Source organism: Sciurus vulgaris (genome assembly GCF_902686455.1).
Source record: "Sciurus vulgaris genome assembly, chromosome: 5".
Lineage (NCBI taxonomy): Eukaryota > Metazoa > Chordata > Mammalia > Rodentia > Sciuridae > Sciurus > Sciurus vulgaris.
In genome coordinates this window covers 128,127,341-128,148,406 of record NC_136465.1, presented here as the reverse complement: position 1 = coordinate 128,148,406, position 21,066 = coordinate 128,127,341, and the positions used below count along the sequence as shown (strand labels likewise).

The 21,066-nt window shown below is 34.6% G+C and overlaps 1 protein-coding gene across 1 annotated transcript; it reads left to right on the top strand.

Annotated features, from left to right (window-relative positions):
• Positions 1 to 1,591: 1,591 nt before the first annotated feature.
• TMBIM4 (transmembrane BAX inhibitor motif containing 4) lies at positions 1,592 to 20,539 on the top strand. Its single transcript, XM_079139697.1, is given in 8 exon segments — positions 1,592 to 1,789; positions 6,766 to 6,874; positions 7,810 to 7,915; positions 11,295 to 11,328; positions 13,211 to 13,328; positions 19,502 to 19,547; positions 19,649 to 19,700; positions 19,703 to 20,539. Coding segments are annotated over 8 exon segments (714 nt in total). The 5' UTR covers positions 1,592 to 1,692; the 3' UTR covers positions 19,855 to 20,539.
• Positions 20,540 to 21,066: the final 527 nt, after the last annotated feature.

Here is a 21,066-nt window from a genome sequence, read left to right as displayed (position 1 = left end):
ATGAATCTAAAATGTTTATAAAATAATAAAAGGTAAGGTTCTTTTGTTCTTGTCGTTATGCAAGTTTGTCATTTTGATAAAAAGCTACTGATAGCATTAAGTTTAAGGATTTAATTTTAGAATAGACAGTTCTTCAACTATTCTGAATCTCACTTGCCTTTCGGTCTTTTAGGTGCTTTGGTTAAAACAAAGACTGAGCAATGTGGGTGGATCAAAGTAAATGCATCAAAAATATTTCAAGGTGTTACAGGACTGGGGACTTCTGGGAAACTGAGGCATCATGAAGACACCCCCCCCTTCAAATCCTGATTCTTGCGTTCAAGTCAGAAAGATTTCAGACATGTCACTCGGTAACAGGCAATGGGTTTATTAGAAGAGATGGGAAAAGGTAAAGAGGACACTCTCAGGGGAGAGAATGGACCCTCTCAGAGAGGAGTGGAACAGTGTACCTCTCCTGCACTCCAGTTTTATTGAGAATCCCAGAGAAGTTTTCAGAGACTCCCATCAGGTCCACCTCCTGACTTCTTACTTACCACTAGGATGACATCAGACTTTCAAGTCCTCATTGCCATGACAACTCTAGGCCCATGCTGACTGCTTCTAATTGGATTCTTAATCATAAATTCTTACAGATTTTATGGTTAGAAGGAATTATTCTTATCTCCCCCGAATTCCAAGATCTGATCTGTGAAAGGAGTCACAAAAATCTCCCCCTTCAGGGTAACTTGGGTTCCTCTTATCGACATTATTTCTAACTTGCATTTCTCCTGCAGGTAACAGGTAGTATGCTGAGGAATGTGATACATCCTGGCCACTTAAGCCAGGCTGGTCTGCAGGTAAACTGCTTCTTGGAAACTAAAGCATGTGGGAGTTCATTTTATAGAATTTTCCCCTTAATCTCATGTTCCCACCACTTGCATCTGTCTGTTACCTATCAAAGAGATTTGGGGATGGCATTATTCTGGGCGTGTCTACACCTCATGTTTGTACTGGAATGACAATATCATGAACATTCTGATCCACTGTATTTGCCACCATCTTTTCTCTTAGTACACTATCCTCCTTTCCCTGCTTTTGATCGTGACCTATTCCAATGTGCTTTACATTGGCATTCAGTGATCCGGACTTTATCTAGCCTCATTCTTTGCCACCTGTTCCCTACACCAACTTAGCTTGGTCTTCTCTCAGTCTTTGCAGATGGTTCCTTGAGAACCTACCCATATCACTGTTCTCTGGTTGCTTCGTTACTGCCTTTCAGGAATAAGCATTACTTCACTCAGAAAGTCAGGTTTATAGAAAGTGTCCAATAAATGTTGGGATTATCCCTGGTATGATTATTGAAGAAGTGAACGAATGAAGTGGGTATTTGTCTCTTTTGACACTTTTGGCAACTCTTCTGGAAAGAGGATTTAAAATTTTGTTGAGGAAAATCCGAGAAAAGTATCCCTGTAGATGAAGGTGGAAATGCAATCCGGTGTCTCTCTCTTTTCGGAACCTGAAGCCATCTCCCCTTTCTCAGCCTGACTGGACTCTTTGAGGTGAGGTCATCGACCAGCTCGGGGCTCGTCCCACCGCGGCAGCTCGGCTAGTTCTGGCTGATCGATTCATCCCGGAAGCAGGTTGAAGGCCGTTGTGGTCAGTGTAGTCTCCCTGGCTCGGCCCGCCCAGGGGCGAAGGGGTTGTGTTGCCGCCATGGGGGAACCAGACCCCCGCTACCCTTGCTCCTCGATCGAGGATGACTTCAACTATGGCAGCTGCGTGTCCTCCGCCAGCGTGCACATCCGAATGGGTAGGTGCTGCGCTGCCGGCCCGTGGAGGCCGGCGTCTCCTGGGGCTCCCAGGGTTCAGCGCCGGGCTCTACGGGAGCGCCACCCGCAGGCGCTGGGTGCTGAGCTCCGGAGCGAAGCCGGAGCCCGCGGGGTAGCAGCGGGCGCACGAAAACCGCAGCAGCCTTAGTTTGGCATCTTTAAATTAAAAGAAACGAAGAGTCACTTGGATGAAAATGAGTTTACTATGTGAGCCTTATGACGTCCACCGGAATGGAGCCACTTACTTGATGTGTCTGCTTTAAGGGGCGTAAACGCGTTAAGAGTTTTCATTGTCTTGTCTGCCTGCTCTGCTGGACCGTAAGCCCCGCCAGGGCAGAGACCTTACCTGTTGTTCCATTATTTTCTCGCAGGGCCTAGAGTTCAACATATGTTTGAGTATTACTGGGGAAGTTGCTGGAAATAGAAACTTCCTAACTCAGTCTAAATGCCACGTTAGTTTTAGGTTGTTATAATGTCCAGTGGGCGGACATTATTTCGAATTTAAAGTGCTCAGTGTCATGTAAGTGGAATTCATTGTCCGCCCTAGTTCAGCCATTTGATCCTAGAAGCTGGCCCAGATTTTCAGCCTGTCTGGGCGTCTGGAGCCGGTTCTGAAAAAGGGATTATGAAGACAGTTCTGATGTACTAAAACTCTGGATACCTGGCCTCGATATTTCTGGGATTGAGGTTTGAAATGATTTTAGTAAATGAGCTCGGCATTAAATATCTTTTTCTAAATTGTGACAAAATAAACATACCAAAAAATTTACCATCTTGACCATTTTTAAGAGTACAGTTCACTGGTGTTAAGTATTTCCACATTGTTGTACTTCCAATCTCCAAAACTTTTTCCATCTTGCCAAAGTGAAACTATATAACCATCAAACTACTCCCCATTCCCTCCTCCCCCTCCCTCTGGCAACTGTTGTTAGACTTTCTGTATGTAAACTTTGACCACTCTGAATACCTCATATGAATACCTCATATGAATGGAATCATAAACACTCTCTTTTTTGTAAACGAAATTATTTCAATTAGCATACTTTTAAGGTGCATCCACGTTGAACATGTACCAGAATTTTCTTACTTTTTAAGGCTGAATGATACTACATTGTATGTATATACCAAATTTTATTTATCCATTCATCCATTGAAGGAAGTTTGCATTGCTTCTATCTCTTGCCAATTGTGAATGCTGTTATGAATATAGATGTGCAAATATCTCTTCAAGACCCTGTTATCTTCTTTTGGATATATACCAAGAAGTGTAGTTGTTGGATTTTATGGTAATTCTATTTTTAATTGTTTAAGGAACTGGTTATTATGTTTCCTTAGTGTCTGCGCCATTTTACATTCTCACCAACAGCATACAAAGGTTCAAATTTCATCACATCCTTGCCAGTACATTTTATTTTTTTATGTGTGTGTGTCTTTGAATAAAAATAGTCATCCAAATGAGTGTGGAGTGATATCTCATTTTCATTTTGGTTTGCATTTCCCCAGTGTTTCGTGATGTTGAACACTTTTAAAATATGCTTGTGGGCCACTGACTATATTCTTTGGAGGTTTTATTCAATACTTTGCATACATTTTTAGAAAATAGGCTTTATTTTTTTTAAAAGCAATTTTAGGTTCATAGAAATATTGAGCGGAAATACAGATTTGGCACATATCCCTTGCTCCCCTATAAATCCTCTTGCCTGAATCAACATCCTGCACCAAGGAGGTGTATTTGCTATAATCAGTAAATCATCAGCCAAAGTCCATAGTTCACAGTAGAGTTTGCTCTTTTTTAAAAAATGTTTTTAGTTGTAAATGGACACCATATCTTTTTATGTATTTTTTTTTTTTTAATGTGGTGTGGAGGATGGAACCCAGTGCCTCACACATGGGAGGCAAGCACTCTACCACTGAGCTACAGCCCCAGCCCCTAGAGTTTGCTCTTGGATTCTGACAAAGGTATAATGACATCTGTCTGTCATTATAGTATCATACAGGATAGTTTCACTGCCTTAAAAAAATCCTCTGTGCTCTGACTGTGCATCCCTCCTACCTAACCTCTGGCAACCGTTCATCTTTTCATTGTCTCCTTAATTTTGCCTTTTCCAGAAAGCTAAGACATTCCAGAATCCTTTGGAAGTTTAGTTGAAATAATACAATATATAAATTTATCAGTGTCTTCTTTTACCTAGTTCTATAATACCCATTTAAGATTTCCTACATGCCCTTTCATGCTCAATGGCTCATTTCCTTTTTATTCTGAAGAACATTCCATTGTTTGGATATACCAGTTTATTCATTCACCTTCTGAAGGACATCTTGACTGCTTCTAAGTTTTGACAATTATAAATAAAGCTGCTTTGTTAACATTCATATGCAGGTTCTTGTGTGGACATGTTTTTAGCTCATTTGTATAAAACCAAGGTGCATAATTGCTGGGTCATATGAATCAAAGTATGTTTAGTTTTGTAAGAAACCATCAAATTATATTCCACAGTTTGCATTCTCACTGGCAATGAATGAGAGTTCTTCTTCCTCATCTTCACCAGAATTTAACGTTACCAGTATTTTGGATTTTGCCCATTCTAATAGGGGTATAGTAGTATCTCATTGCTTTAATTTGCAATTCTCTAGTAGCATATAATATTGAGCATCTTTTCATATGTTTATTTGCTCTCTATCTTCTTCAGTGAGGTGTCTGTTCAAGACTTTTAAGTCTGTTCAAGTCCATATTTTAATAAGGTTGTTTTCTTATTGTTGAGTTTTAAGGGTTCTTAGTTTATTTTGAATAATAGCCCTTTATCAGATACCTCTTTCCCAATCATTTTTCCCCAGTCAAAACTTGTCTTTTCATTCCTTTGATGTTGTTCATTTTGAAATCAGATTATCTGTTTTCTGTTGTTGAATTCTAGGATTTCTTTACATGATCTAGATATTAACTCCTTATCAAATATACGACTTGCAAATATTTTTCCCATTCAATGAGTTGTCTTTCTAGTTCATTGATTATAACCTTTGATATACAAACTTTTTATAATATAGTCCTTTTAATCTAATTTTCCTTTTGTTGCCTGTTTTTTGGTGTCATGTGCAAGAAATCATGTTGCCAAATCCAATGCTGTGACATTTTCTCCTGTGTTTTCTTCTAAGACTTTTATGGTGTTAGGTATTACAGTTTGATCTTTGATCCATCTTTAGATAATTTTTGTATGTGGTGTTAAATAAGGATCCAACTTCATTCTTTTTGCATGGATATCCAGTTTCCCCAGCATCATTTATTAAAGAGACTTGTCTTTTTTCTATGGGATGGTCTTTTGATTACATATACAAGGGTTTATTCTGTTGGTCTTTGTGTCTGTCTATATGCTAGTGCCACTTTCTTTTGATTACTGTAGCTTTGTCATAAGTTTTAAAAGCAAGAAATGTGAGAACATTTGTTCTTTTTAAATATTATTTTTGCTATTTATGATTTCTTGAGATTCCATATGAATTTTAGGATGAATTTTCCATTTCTGCAAATAGTGCCATTGAGATTTTTGATAGGAATTGTATTAAATCTGTAGATCACTTTGGGTAGTATATCTTAAAATTAAGTCTTCTGCGAACACAGGATATCTTTCTGTATTTTGTCTTTTGTAATTTCTTTCAGCAACATTTTATAGTTTTTACATTTGTCTTCTTGGTTAAGCTTTTCTCTAAATGTTTTATTCTTGTTGATTCAATTATAAATATAATTGTTTTCTTAATATCCTTTTAACTTCCTCATGTAAATGTACAGAAAGAGAATTGACTCTTGCAAGTTAACATTCTGTCTTAACAACTTCACTTAATTCATTTGTTCGGAAATATTTAGAGTTTTATTTATGTAAGATCATGTTCATGTAAATATGAACAGACATAATTTTACTTCCTTCTGCCTACTTTGGATACCTTTTTTTCTTTTTCTTGACAGTTGCTTTTGCTGGGACTTTCAGTGCTATGTTGAATAGAAGTGGCAGAAACAGGCACCCTTGACTTGTTCCTGTCTGAGAGGAAGAACATTCAGTTTTTCACTGTGTGTGATGTTAGCTGTGGGCTTTTCATCTGTGGCCATTATTATGAGAAGATAGTTTTTCAAGCCCTAGTTTATTGAGTGTTTTTATCATGAATGGTTGTGGAACTTTTGTCAAATGCTTTTTCTTCATTGAGATGATCATCTTTCCCTTCCACCCCCACCATTTTGTAAATGTGGTGTTTTACATAAGTAGATTTTCATTTATTAAACAATCTTTACATCTCAGAAATAAATCCCACTTGGTCATGACATATAGTCCATTTAATGTATTGCTGAATCCTGTTTGCTGGTGTTTTGTTGAGGATTTTTTTGCATAGCACTTTATAGTTTTCTTGTAATATCTTTGACTTTGATATCAGGGTAATGCTGGCCTTACAGAATGAGTTTGAAGTGTTTTCTCATTTTTTCGGAAGGATTTGAGGAGGACTGGTGTTGAATCTCAGTTTTGTAGTACATGTTCTTTAAATCATTTTTAAGGCATTCTCAGATTATATTCAACCGTGACATAGACAGTCACAGTATGATACTTTAGAGTAATTAAGAACTGGTCCTGCAAGTACTAGAAGTGAATAAGAATTAGTTACCTAATAACCATTTTGTAAAAACTGTTCTGTTTTTAATCCTGTGCGTTTTGTATGCTGTTGTATGCAGATAGGCCTTTTATTTTGATGAAAAACACATCTGGGCAATTAACTTAATTTTTTTAAGCTCATATTTTTGGAAGATTAGATATCCCCTACAGTTTTTTAATTACCTTGGAGGCTTTCCCTTTATAAGATGACTTAGATTAAGATTTAAGAAAGAATGCCTGTAAAAACTTAACTTTTCTAAGAAGAAATTTGGTCTTATAGTTCTGTATAGATACTTAAGAAAATAATCATGTGTAATATTTTTCTCTTTTAGCCTTCCTCAGAAAAGTCTACACCATTCTTTCTCTGCAAGTTCTCTTAACTACAGTGACCTGTACAGTGTTCTTATACTTTGAGTCTATACGGACATTTGTTCATGAAAGGTAAGGTAATACTATAATTCTAAATTATTTTCAGACATTACATGTGAGCAAAAGGGCTTATACAAACAAAATTTGTTTCTTTTCTGTTCACTCCTATAAAATTAGTTTTGTTTTTGCTGAAGGAAAAATGTTCCACAACATGGTATTTTACCTCTTTTTAGTTTATGGTTTCTTGGGATTAAGCCCTTATCTCCTGAAATAGCATTAAAAATTTTTACTTCACATAGTTTTAGGCCTTAATTATTCTACTTTATTAGACTATCTGCTCTACCCACAAAACCTAAGACAGTGTTTGAAAAATAGGTATTTAATTAATGTGTGTTCATTTTAGTTTTGGCTTATAACTAGTATAATTTCACTGAGAAATTTCCAGAACAGTTTTACTTTATCTATCCCTAATTAAAAATTTTACTTCCAACATAATTATTCCTATGACTAAAAATAATATACTTCATCTATGTTAAAGGAAAGGAAAAATAAAGAATAAATAGCTTCATAAAAGTAAAGAGTTTTTGTCTCCACTTTCCCCACCAAAAGAAAGTGTTATTTGGGATAAAATAAAGTATACCTAGATGGTAAGTACCCTAAAAAAGTAGTTATGTATAAAATTTGTTAACTATTTAATATCATTTATTTATTGCATTTTAGTTATGAAAGTAGTATGCTAATTACAGACATTACTTAAACAGGTGAAGTTCATGAGATACAAAAGGAAAGTCTTCTTTTTTCCTTGTGGGTTTTGTCCTGTTCCCCCCATTTATACCCTGCTCGAGTTTCCCAGAATAATTTACTGTGATAGTTTGATGTGGATCATTCCAGGTTTTATCTTCTACTTTTGTGAACACATAAAATATACAGATAAATTTTATTAAATTGGGTAATACTATTCATGGTATTTTTAAAGATGAAACTTTTTTTAATATTATGTCTTTCAGTCCTGCCTTGATTTTGGTGTTTGCCCTCGGATCTTTGGGTTTGATTTTTGCATTGACTTTAAACAGACATAAACATCCCCTTAACCTGTACCTGCTGTTTGGATTTGTGAGTACTTTGGTGATATCTGCTTCTTTAACAATAAGGGTTTTCAAAGCATTTATTTAATTGGATGTACAAACAGATATAACAATGACAGAAGAAAATGGAGTTTTATTTTTAATTAGGGTATTTTAAGAAATCACTTGTGATGTTGTAGGCTTTTAGAATTTTAACCACTTGTCAGTATCAAAGTTTGGGTTTTTTTTTTGTTGTTGTTGTTGTTTTGTTTTTAATTAGCATTCAGTGAAAAAAAATACCAAATCAGAATTAGATGACCTAGCTTTGGAACTGTCTGTTAATATGACATGTGGCAAGGCATTTAACCTTTCTGTATCACATTTTTTTCAAATATAAAATGAAAATACTAATATAATCCTTGTGATACTTTCTATATCAGTATTTTATTGTAACCTTAATTTCACAGAAATTAAATCAAATTCTTTATTTTTAGCTCCTCAGTGTTACTTTTTTCATATTGCTTTATTTTAAAAGACCATTTTGCTCAAATGATGTGCTTTACCAACTTGTTTCAAATTCATAGATAGGAGAACCTAACTTTAAGTCTTGTTTGTTGAAATAGAGGTAAAAATTAAAACCCCAACTGTCACCTGTAGACAAGCTCTGCCATGTTCATAGTGGTATGGCCATACCACCTGTAAAATCTCTGAGTTTGAGTAACATTGGTAAGACTCAACATATTTTTACACTACTTTGTTTCTTCTCATATCCAGTGATGTTTGCCTTCTAACTTGAAAATTTACTCCAAAACATTCCAAACTGAAAATAAGAATATTTGTAGTAAATAACAGCCATTGCTATTAATTCTGATTTTGCATTTGTGATGTGGTCTATCAAGTGGATAAAACCTAGGTACTTTGAAAGACAAAATAGAGGTAATGTAATTAAGGGAAAAAAGCTATGATCAGATGAAAGTGATTTCAACTAAAGAAAGTTGTGAGTTCTGATAATGAGTTTGGGTTGATATGACAAAGAAAAAGCTTATGACTTTGGAAATTTCAGTTATAGGAGAGGTTATTCATTTAAATCTTAAGATCTTTTATTTGCAAGGTTATCAGTCCCACTCAAGTTATCTCAAGTACCATGATTTTATTTTAAGAATATAAGAGCCTGGGAACCCACCGACCCAAACCCACCAGATCTGAAGAAGAGGAACTGGAAAAAGGCTCTAGAAAAGATGCTATTGCAGGGAATTCAGTGGCACCAGTTTGTGGTCTCTTCCTCCCTGTCCTGTTACATTTCTCTCTCACAACTGTCCTTAAACATTTTTTTTTTTTTTTTTTTTTTTTTTTGTCTTTCATTTTAACATGACCCATTGTTGGTCCACACAGTTCACTTACCTTTCAGCTTCAGCTCCTCCTGCCATTGCTTCATACTCTTGAATCTGGTTTCCTGAGTAAGAAGAATCTGATTGGCACAGCTAGTTTTGGTAAGGTCCCATTGTAGAGTGTTAGATAACTGGATTGCTAGTCCTTGGGCCAGATTCCAGCTTCTAGCCCAGTCAGCAGTGTGCCAGGACAGATGAAGGAGGCACAAAAAAATGGGATCATGTGGATTTCTTTTTCACAGTTTCTTCTTAGACTGATTTCTATGTAGGAAGAAGGCATAGGCCAACTTTTGCCCAGTGGAGAGGACTCACTTGAAAAGCATCAGCCAAATGTTTATAAGCAAGATGGTCACTTATTACCAAACCTATTCAACATGCCCATAACTAAAAGTGGTTTAACAGATAAGGAAGTATGTAAAATACATCTCAGATTATTCAGTGCCCTCTGACTACTAGATTTTGGGATTTTTTTATTGTTTATTCTGTTTTGTTTCTGACTTGTCATACCAAAATAAGAAAGGAAGTGAATCTTACCTTGCCCTATGAAGCCTGTATGTGTATGTGTGTGTGCATTTTAAAGGAGGGTGTTTTGGTTGATATTATGTCTTCCTAGTTTTATCTTTACTCCTATTTATATTGTCCTGTTTCCTTCATATATTTGAATATGGTGTGGAATTTCTTTCTAAAATCATTTCACAAATATCAAGAATGTAGTATAATTATATTGCCCAGGAAAAAATGTTTCTATCATCTTTTGCTACCATTTCCCTGGCACTGCCAACAACATTAAAACATAGCAACAGCTTCATTGCCTCCATATCTATGTACAATTTCTAATATCATTTTTGCTCTGATTCTGAAAATTTGTTGATTTCAGGTAGGATGGAATACAGGAAAAACTTCTATCAGAAGTATGATAATACAGATATTTATGTTATTTTGAACTTTGCCTTCACACAGTGGTCAATCAGATAGTCGATAGAAGTCTAACTGAAGTAAGAATGTAAGACAAAGTAAAGATAATATAATCAAATAGAAAGAGAGACTAGAGGACAAGGCTCAATACCCACCAATTTTTATTTAAATATAGGTTTGGCTTCTTATGACATGGCTTAATTGACAAAATAACAGCTTAAACAAGAGAGTTTGTTTCTCTTTCATATAAAAATCTGAATGACTATTTAGTGACATTAACAACAGCCCAGGTTCCTGCTATAGTTAATGCATTCCTAACATATTTCATGGTGTAAGACAGCTCCTCACTACCATAGCCACATAGCATCAGTCAGTCAGTTACGAAAGAGAGCAGGGGCAGGGGAAAAGAAAGAAGAGAAGAGAAGGGAAGGGAAGGGAAGGGAAGGGAGAAGAGGGGAGGAGAGAAGAGGAGAGGAGAGGGGAGGGGAGGGGAGAGGAGAGGAGGGAGAGGAGGGGAGAGGAAGCTTTGTTTTTTAGAGCACAATATAGAAGATGTACACCTCTCTACTCATGTTAAATTGGCTACTGGTAGTCATATGGCCAGGCCTAGATACAAGGGAGACTGAAAAATGTAATGTTAAATCTGAGCAGTCAGGTATCCAGATAAAAATTGTAACTAAGGAAGAAAGAGAATGTATATTGGGAGACAATTTTAAGACTTCCACACCAAAGTACTACCTAAATATTTTATCTTTATATTGGTAATTGTTAGATACTGGGGTTTTTATGAAACACATGATTTGTACTATCATTTATATTTATATTATCTTAGTAAGAAAAATAGAATTTTCTGTATTGTTTCCACTGTTACAGAGATGAAAATTTTAATTAGAACTTGGCGAGTCATGGAACCACAATTAGAGTTTCAGTGTTCTCACTCCGTACACTGAGGTTTCATTTTCATTATGGTGGGCTTGATAACTATCTCACATATTTCACCAGATTGCTGTGAAACAAAATGAGATCACTCACACGGTATCCCATTGATCTACTAGAAATTAGAAAATGTACATGAAGTTGTATACATTTTACATGCATCAGTTAATTTCAGTTTCTTTTTCTTAGACACTGTTGGAAGCTCTGACTGTGGCAGTTGTTGGTAAGCCATAATTGTGCTTCTTTATGTTATAGTAACTTTTTATTATGTGGATAAATCTTTCCAGTAAAAAAATACTTGGGGTTAAAGTTTAACAGCATGGAATGTTATATTTTAAAAATATGGCAGAGGATAAAGATTGCCTAAAATATAAGCAAAAGTCAAATGTTTATATTTTATGTAGTTCAGCTGAACTTAGAGGAAATGGAAGTTTAAGGAAAACAAAAATGGAGAACAATATTTCATTTCTGTTTACATATTTATTAAAAAATAAGACAACCATGACTGATCTTTTTCCTAATTTAAAGGAAATTTAGAGGAATTGAGGACATTTGTTTTGAGCTGTGTGTGTTTCATCACATGAGCTTAGCTTCCTGAGAATTGCCTGCATTGAACTGTGCCTACTGCTGTATACTCATATTTTGTTTACTAAGTGATACTATAAGAAACAGCAATAATTTATTTCTATATTTCATGTTAAATGTGTTTGAAGGCCAAATGGTCTGTTATATTTACTTGATGTACCCTATGTAATGCCTCAAATAAAATATTTCAATGAGTTAATAACAATTCTGATTATTTTGAAATGGTTAACCTTGGGTGCCAAAAAAGGTTGGCATTAACTGTTACTCTCAATAATGGCAAATTGTTAATCCTTATGATTTATATATGTTCCTCTTCCTACTTATTCATTACTATTTTTATATCAGTTTTTGTTTATATTTTTAGTAATTTAGTCTTTATAAAAGAATTAGAATATAAAAATGCTAAGAAATACCAAAATAAGTAGAATTAAAGCTTCTCAACATAGAAAGGAAATATTAATATTAACATATTTTTAGTGTTTTATCTATTAAGATTACTTAATGTTAGCAAGTCCATCTCTCTCTTCTAGAGTACCCACCATGTGTAAAGCATATTGGAGAGAGGTTTATGTCAGGTTTATTGGAATTAGAGGTAAAAAATATATAGATCGGGTAATGTGAGGACTTTATTTCCTCATTAATTATAATATCTTTTCTACCTGATTGTATACTAAAATGACAAGAAGGAAAATTGGCTTTATGTTTTTTCTTTTCTGTTTTCATCTTCCTAATCCTATGTCATTTATAGCAAAATTCTAATAATTTAGGAATGGAAATAATGTGAATAATTATTTGTTGAAGTGTTAAATATTACTTAAATGTTTTGGTATTCAAAGCACTTAACCTCCTTTAAAAAGGTTGTAATTTAGCATTCTGTTAAAATGTTAAGCTGTTTTGTAAAAATAGGCATAGTCAATCTGGATGATCATTTTAAAATTGTAGAAGAAAATTTGTTACATATTTAGTAAACCTTACAATTATGTACTCCAAGGTAACACAGATTTATATATAAAGCAGTTAGAAGTTGGTTTCTGTCCTCTGCAGGGTAATGGGTAGGCCACTCCTGGTATCCCCAATATTTTTCTTGCTGAATTGCTACTATCCAGGAATTCCTACTTAGCTAGAGAACCCAGAGTCATTCCTATTGATATTTAAGACATGATGGACAGTCTCCAAAGACCATGATAAACTTCAGCTGGGACAGAGTTGGGTGAGACTCATTCTACCATATCCCTGAAACTCTTAGTCAATTACTGGCAGAATATCTTTGTAGTCATTTCATTCACTTCATAATAATGTTATGAGACCCCTTTATTTTGTGTGAATGAATATTTTAGAGCCTGTTTAATTATATAATGGGTATGATTTTATTGTACTAATATATTCAAAACTGAATAAGGAGTCTTTTTTTAAATTGGTGAGTAGTATAGGAGAAATAAAATAAAATGTTAAATAACAGAAAATGCATTTCTATTTTGAATATGTTTATGTACATTTTAATCAATGTATTAATTTTACAGTTACTTTCTATGATGTATATATTATTCTGCAAGCTTTTGTACTGACTACTACAGTATTTCTCGGTTTGACTATATACACTCTACAGTCTAAGAGAGATTTCAGCAAATTTGGAGCAGGGTAAGTTATGTATTTTAGGTATAATAGATATCTTTAATATTATTGGTGATTTTGAGAGAAGTGCTATTCTGTTAGTTTTAGGTACCTTAAAGTGGAAATAAATAAAGTACTAGGGCCAGACCCTACTTTTACAGAGCATGCAAGAAAATAGAAAGTGACTTTGAGTCATTTCCTTCCCCTCTATAGGAAAAGGAAGTGAATTTTTAAAAATTTACGTAAATCAGCTTTCCAGAAAGGCTAGACTTGTATGCTTTATGAATAGTGTGGGATTTACTGAAAGGATGTCATCCTTTGTTTGGCATAAATGTTACCAAGACTATCCACATCTTTGTGCAAAGGCCAACAGTTGTCTCCACAAACTTTAAAACTTTTTTAATGTATCTAGATTAACCTATATCCTTCTTCAAACAAATGGATATATGGTTGATTCTTTATATTAGAATAACAGCATGTTGCCCTCATCTGGTAAGAATGCAGACACTTCTCATCTTACAGTGGCCTGTTTGCACACAGTCAATCAACCATTTTCTGTTCTTTTTCCTGTTAACAATACTAAGTATTTACAAAAGTCTATTCTTGCAAAACTTTCTATCCTCCTCCTTTTTGTTTCCTGGTAGTCCAGATTACCAGAAACCCCGTTGGAATAAAGTGTAGTCATACAAGTTGCCTAAATAGTTTTATTAGAATTGAGTTTGGTTTAGGAAGGGGCAGTATTTTCTCTTCCTTCTTTTGGGGAGATGTTTCATATATATTTTGTGGTATACATGATGAAAGCTTTACTCCACATTCTCTTTCCATCGCCGTCTTCCAACTGCTCCTCTGCCTCCAATCCATTCTAATATCTCTAATTTCTAGTAAACAATCTCCCTCATATTTCAGCTTTTTCATAATAAATACATATTTATTGATACAGCTGATGTTAACATTATCATGTATAGGTCCAATGCCAAACATTTCTGAATTCTTTGTATAGCTGGCTGCTATTTCTGATAATTTTAATATTTTATTTTCTTGTATATTAGGTTTTTACTAGGTAATTGTCCTTTAAAAATTATGTTGAATTTCTTTAAACCCTACATTGCTGGTGCATTTTTCCATAGTAATTTGGGTTTGCTGCTACCTGGCATCTGGAGAATTATAGATTGAATCCACTTAAAACTAAATTCATGGTTCACAATATTTTCCCAGCCACTCAGATATTGTGAATTTGAACTACAAATCTGTAAAGGATTAGCTTGGGGTATCGGTTTCTCAGGGATGATCCCTCTGCCTTTTCCTTGCCTTTGCACTGATAGCTTTCCTTGTAGTCTCTGGATGGGAGTCGGGAGGTGATTGATACATGATTGCCCTGACATTAGTGTTATTGGCTTTAGGTAAATCCAGCTGTGGTACCATGATTACTTCTTTGGATTTCTACTTTTACCTACATTGTGACTTGATAATTCCCTTCTGTTTTGTCAGTTATTTGATAGTCGTGAGAAGTTCTTCTTTTTGTGTTTTCTTTTTAGTTCATTACTTGAGTAGTTTTTGAGGAGATGGGGATGGTGTTATAATTGATCTGAATAGCCTTGTTTGCTATAATACTGGAAAAAGAACCCTTTTGAAATTGTTTGTTACCTGTATTACTATAACCAGCCTTGCTATCCCCAGTCTTACCATTTCTAGTCTGTTCTCCACAAAGCAACTAAGTGATCTTTCCAAAATGCAAGTTTGATAGTGGCATATTTAAAACACTGTAACACTTTACTACTGCTTGAGGATAGCCGGATTCTCTAGTGATATGCTTTTATTGCCATCCATTATGGGATATTGTCATGTAATAGCTCTCTAGAAAAATCATAGTAATAACCATATTTTGGTCAGTGTGCCATAGATTCAGATACTTAACAGTGGCATTTTATTGAGTTTTAAACAAAATGACAGTAATTATTGTGAAGCTTCTAAGTCTGAATGGTTGTGGAGGGGAGCTGCAGTTGTGGCTCAGTGGCAGAGCACTTGCCTAGCACGTATGAGGCACTGGGTTCGATCCTCAGCACCACATAGAAATAGATAAAATAGTAAAAAATAAAGGTACTGTATCCATCTGCAACTAAGAAATATATTTTTTAAAAAAATGGTTGTGGAGGCTAAGTGCCAAAAGGGGATACAAAGATTGAGCAAAAAGATTTTATTCATTTTGACCTGTTTATGGGCTACAGTAGGGACTAAAGAAACACTTGTGAAATGTGTGGATGTATGGTAGCAGCAGATAGTGGTAGCAGTGCTTCATATATTGACTTATAGCTGTAATGGGTTTTGCAACATCATTTTTATTTATTTATGATCATTTGTTATCCAGTAGAGTCTTGTCACAAAAGGAATTGAATGTTAGAACTTCATGTTGTAGCTGGGTGTGATGGTGCATGCCTGTAATCCCAGCAGCTCTGGAGGCTGAGGCAGGAGGATCTGGAGTTCAAAGCCAGCCTCAGCAAAAGTGAGGTGCTAAGCAACTCAGTGAGACCCTGTCTCTAAATAAAATATAAAATAAAGATGGGGATGTGACTCAGTGGGATTGACTCAGTTCAATCCCAGGCACAAAAAAAAAAAAAAAAAAAAAAAAAAAAAAGAAATACATATGGTAACTATGCCAGCTCATTATTGGTGTACTAGAGTCTGTTTGTACCAGTTTGCAAGAAGAATCTCACAAATCAGTTAAATTTCTTGAAGCTTGAAATGACTACAGTGGAAGTATTTACACCACAGAGGCTGAGAAGTGCTACAAACCATGGCTTATTTTTGTTCCCCCTGAAGAGTCAGTTTACCAACACATCACTGTTTGTAGGTTATTTCTTAATCTGTGCTTCCTATTGAGAAAGAAGAGTCTAGAATTTATTTTTGTCGGTCCTGTAGCTGGAGGAATCAGAATGGCAAAATTTGCACTATATCTGTGGCATTTCTCATCTAATCTTATCTATATTTTTCAGAGTGTTTGCTCTCTTTCGAGTTTAAAAATTTAATGAGATGTAAGCCAAAGTAAAGTGCTAGGAAAATAACAGCATAGGAGGCATATTTGCAGTACATGACCTTCAAATCCTTTTTTGACTATTACTGTATTTATAGAAAATATTATCATAAACTGAAAACTTTTCAGCTGAAGTTCTTACCGGACACTTACAAATGGAACCTGTGAATCTAAACAACTCTTTTATTGTGTGTACACCTGGATCCCTGGGGAGGACGGACTTAACCAGGGAGCCTAAGCTTGCCACATTTCTACTTGGTTGTTGTAGTGGAGAAAAGATGTACGTCCTCTGATATTTATTATCTGTTGTGTCAGATCATGATCAAATGTAGCATCTTTATGTGTCTAGTTACATAGAAGATAATAGAGTAAATTAATGTCAAGAAACCTTTGGCAGCCTATCCTAAACTCATTCTAGGGACCATCTTAACACCTTTTGGGAGACAGTTTTTCATGGGTCCCTTGTGTTTCAGAATGTTTTGTGAGTGATATCCTGACTGCCCTTTGTTACAGATTGTCTTTTCAAGGTTGTTTTTATAGTGAACAAACGTGGAAGATATAGTGTCCCCCCCACCCTGTGCCTGCTCTACACTGAGCAAAGATAAGCATGCCAACTCTCAATTTAAATAATACTTTTTTTTCAGTTCCTAAATTCAAGGTACTTGTACCTCTTAGAACAGAATTCGAGGTTTTGGTGGGGTTTTTTAAAATTTGTTTTTTGCCTTAAAGATCTTTAAAATCTTTCAATATTTTAAGATGCTATACCATTTCTCTCTGGCTTATGCAGTTTCTGACAAGAAGCCCACTTTCTTTCCTATATTTGTTCCTTGTATGTATGTATCTTTTTCACTGGCTTCGTTTAACATTTTCTCTTTTTCACTGGTTTTCAGTAACTTGATTACAATATTCCTTGGTATTTTTTTTTCTTTCATTTTCTGCTTTTTGGATCTGTCAACTTAAAGTTTTCATCAAATTTTGGCCATTATTTATTCAACTATTTTTATCTCTTCTCTACTTTGCAACTCCAGTTACATGTATATTAGACTTCTTGGGGTTGTCCCAATTCATTGGTGGTCTGCTAACTTTTTTTCCAGTGGGTTTTTTTCTGTAATTTGTTTTGTTTAGTTTTCAAATTCAGTAATGTTTTCTTCATCCGTGTCTAATCTTCTCTTAGTCTCAGAGTATTTTTATTTCATATTGTACTTTTCATTTAAAAACGTAAGGTGAGTGCCAGATGTGGTGGTGCACACCTGTAATTCCAGCAGCTCAGGAGGCTTGGAGGATCACAAGTTCAAAGCCAGCCTCAGCAATTTAGTGAGGTGCTAAGCAACTCAGTGAGACCCTGTCTCTACATAAAATATACGAAAAGGGTTGGGGATGTGGCTCCGTGGTTAAGTGCTCCCGAGTTCATCCCTGGTACCACAAAAAGAAAAAAAAAAAAAAAAAGTAAGGTGAGAGAATATATATTTAATGACATTATCTGGTAATTCTATCATTGTTTCTTTTCTGGATATGTTTCTGTTGATTGATTTTTTTTTTCTTCTGTTTGCATAGACCATATATTCTTCATTATTTTGTATGTCTTCATAATTTTTGACTGGACACTGGCCATTATAAATTTGTATTGTTGAGTCCTAATTTTTTTTTTGCATTCCCTTAAATATTTTGACTTTGTTCTTACAAGATGTAGAATAAAGTTAAGTTCCTTGGAAACCCTCTGAACCTTTTGAGGCTCTGTTAGGCAGAGAACAACTTTTAGTTTAGAAATAATTTGGCCCATTACCAAGATAGTACCTTCTGAGGAGTACTCAATCCGTCATGATTTAGGAGATCTTTGTACCCTGCTTAGTATGAATACAAACTCTCCTAGCCCTGTGTGAGCTCCAAGGATTCTTCTTCCTGCCTCTCTGTGGTGCATCTTTCCACAGCTTTGGTCCAGTCTTCATATGCATATATTGATCAGTATTCAGCTGAAAACTAATGGACCCCTACAATACATACCACCAGAGCTTTCTCTTTCTCTCAGTACAGCTCTTTTCTGTTTAGTACTCTTTTTTGAAAATTCTAGCCACCTTGACCTCCCAAACCTCTGAATTCTTGTTTCTTCAACTCAAGGAGCCTAAAAGGTTCTCTAGGGTTCCTGACCTGACACTGGCCTGAAAATTCTCTAGCTGGGGCAATCATAAATTTTTGTCTCCTTAATCTCTGGAATGACTGTCCTGTGCTGCTTGTTATCCATTGTCTGAAATCTGTTGTTTCATATATTTTTCCTGGTTTTAATTTAAGGAGGGAGGATAAGTCTGGCTTGTGTAATTTCTTGTGCCTGAAGCAGCAGATTTGATAACAAAAGACAGACTTCTTAGATGTTCTTTGTCACATATTTTATGCATATACATTTGAATGGTAAATCATAAAGTTACAAAAGTGGCAAATTTGTGTGCATAAATTACATTCCTTAATACATAAAATAAAATAGAAAATACATTGTGAACTTTAATATATATGCTTGTTCATACAATAACTTGATATTATTTAGTTTAAAAATGCAACTATCTTTCATTTATTCATGTGTATATTTTATAGAAACTTTTATAAATCTCTAAATTAAAGTACTTCTAATGATTCCTGCCTATGTCAGTATTTTCCTTGTGCTATAATTGAAAACTTAAAAAATGATACTCATAACTAGTTTTGTATACCATAAAATTGTTGGATAGCTGTACTTTCAATAACATTTTTTAAAAAAATAAAATGGGTATTGTTTTCATTGTTATGAATTCTTATACTTTTATTTCTTGTCACAAATCTGCATGAATTTCAGAAAATGTAGAATGGAGCTGGGCACCATGGCCCATGTCCATGTCCATGTCTTGTAATCCTAGACACTTGAGAGACTGAGGCAGGAGGATCAAGAGTTCAAAGCCAGCCTCAGTAACTTAACAAGACCCTGTATCAAAATAAAATAAAATATAACATAAAAATAAAATAAAAACTGGGGATGTAGCTTGGTGGTCAAGTGCCCTGGGTTCAATCCCTGGTACCAAAAGTAAGTAAATAAATAAATAAATAAATAAATAAAGCGGAATGGGTTTACAGTGTTGGTTTTGTGTTTGTTTGTTTGTTTGTTTGTTTTTTCAAGGAACCCTAAATTATTAAAACTTTCTTTTTATAGGCTATTTGCTCTTTTGTGGATTTTATGCTTATCAGGATTCTTGAAGGTAAGTTGTTTTAAAATGGTTAATCTGATCATTAGTGGAAGTAACTTAAATACTGTTACCACCATTCTCAAATACATTCTCAAATAATCTCTTGCCTACAGATATTTTTTAATAGTGAGACAGTGGAGTTAGTCTTGGCTGCTATGGGAGCCCTTCTTTCTGTGGATTCATCATCTATGACACACATTCACTGATGCATAAACTGTCACCTGAAGAATATGTATTAGCTGCCATCAGCCTCTACATGGATATTATTAATCTATTCCTGCACCTTTTACGGTTTTTGGAAGCAGTTAATAAAAAGTAATTGAAAGCCGTATACAGAACTGTTTTATTAAGTAATAAAAGTTGAGACATAATTAAATATTAAATACTTTTATGGTCTTTATTGGTAATCTGTGTACTTCTGAGTTTTGAAATCTTATTATTCTTTATGGTTTATCATTTCCTAATACTTTGATTTAGATTCTCAGGTAAGAGATATTCAAAATTGTCTTTTTTTTTTGCTTTTTTCAGCCCTAAGTTCTAACTATACCTACCTGTTGGTAACTCAAAAATAATTCGATGAGCATTTAAAGTATTGATTTGTCTTTAGTGATTCAATATAAATTTTCTCTTGAACAACAGATTTGATTTGATTTCTAAAACACTAGGGTCTTTACCATTATAAACACTAGTATTAGTTGAAGTGTAAATATTTTACTAGATTTTAATCTTATTTAGAAGAAAAATAATATAAAAGATAAATTCCAAAGTAATTACTCAGTATTATATTAAAATGTTAATGATGTTTCATTATAAAATGATGTATTAGAAATTAAAGGTCTACTTGAAAGTCAGATATGACAAAATTTGATAGTAGTTATTTATGTTTTTATGTAAAGGTTTCATTTTAAAATTATAGAAAGGTCATATGGTTAAAGGACCCCCAAAGATACTGGTTCATCTGACATTTAGTGTATGTATTCAAAATAAACATATTTGAAAACTAGTGTCTTGTAGTTCCATTTGTGTTGGTCCATACAGCATATAGATGAGTGTATCAGTGAGCACTGAAACTCTGGCAAATTTTCTTACTATGTAGTATTCCCACCTTATTTGTAGTTTCATGTTCTGTGGTTTCATTTACCTGCAGGCAATTGTGGCTTCAAAGTGTTAAGTGGAAAATATTGGAAATAATTTATAAATTTTAAGTTGCATACCCTTCTTTTTAATACTTTTTAAAGTTATAGATGGACAAAATACGTGTATTTTATTTATTTATTTTTATGCAGTGCTGAGGATTAAACCCAGGGCTTCACTAGGCAAGTGCTCCACCACTGAGCTACAACCTCAGACCCAGTCACATACCCTTCTGAGTGGCATAATGAAGTCTCATGATATCCTTCTCATCCTGACTGGAACAGGATCTTCCCTTTGTCCAGCATATCCACACTGCATACATTACCCACTTTCTCGTGGCTTAGTGATCCAGGATCTTCCTTCTGACACAAAGTCAGAAAGCCATTGGTGCCTTACC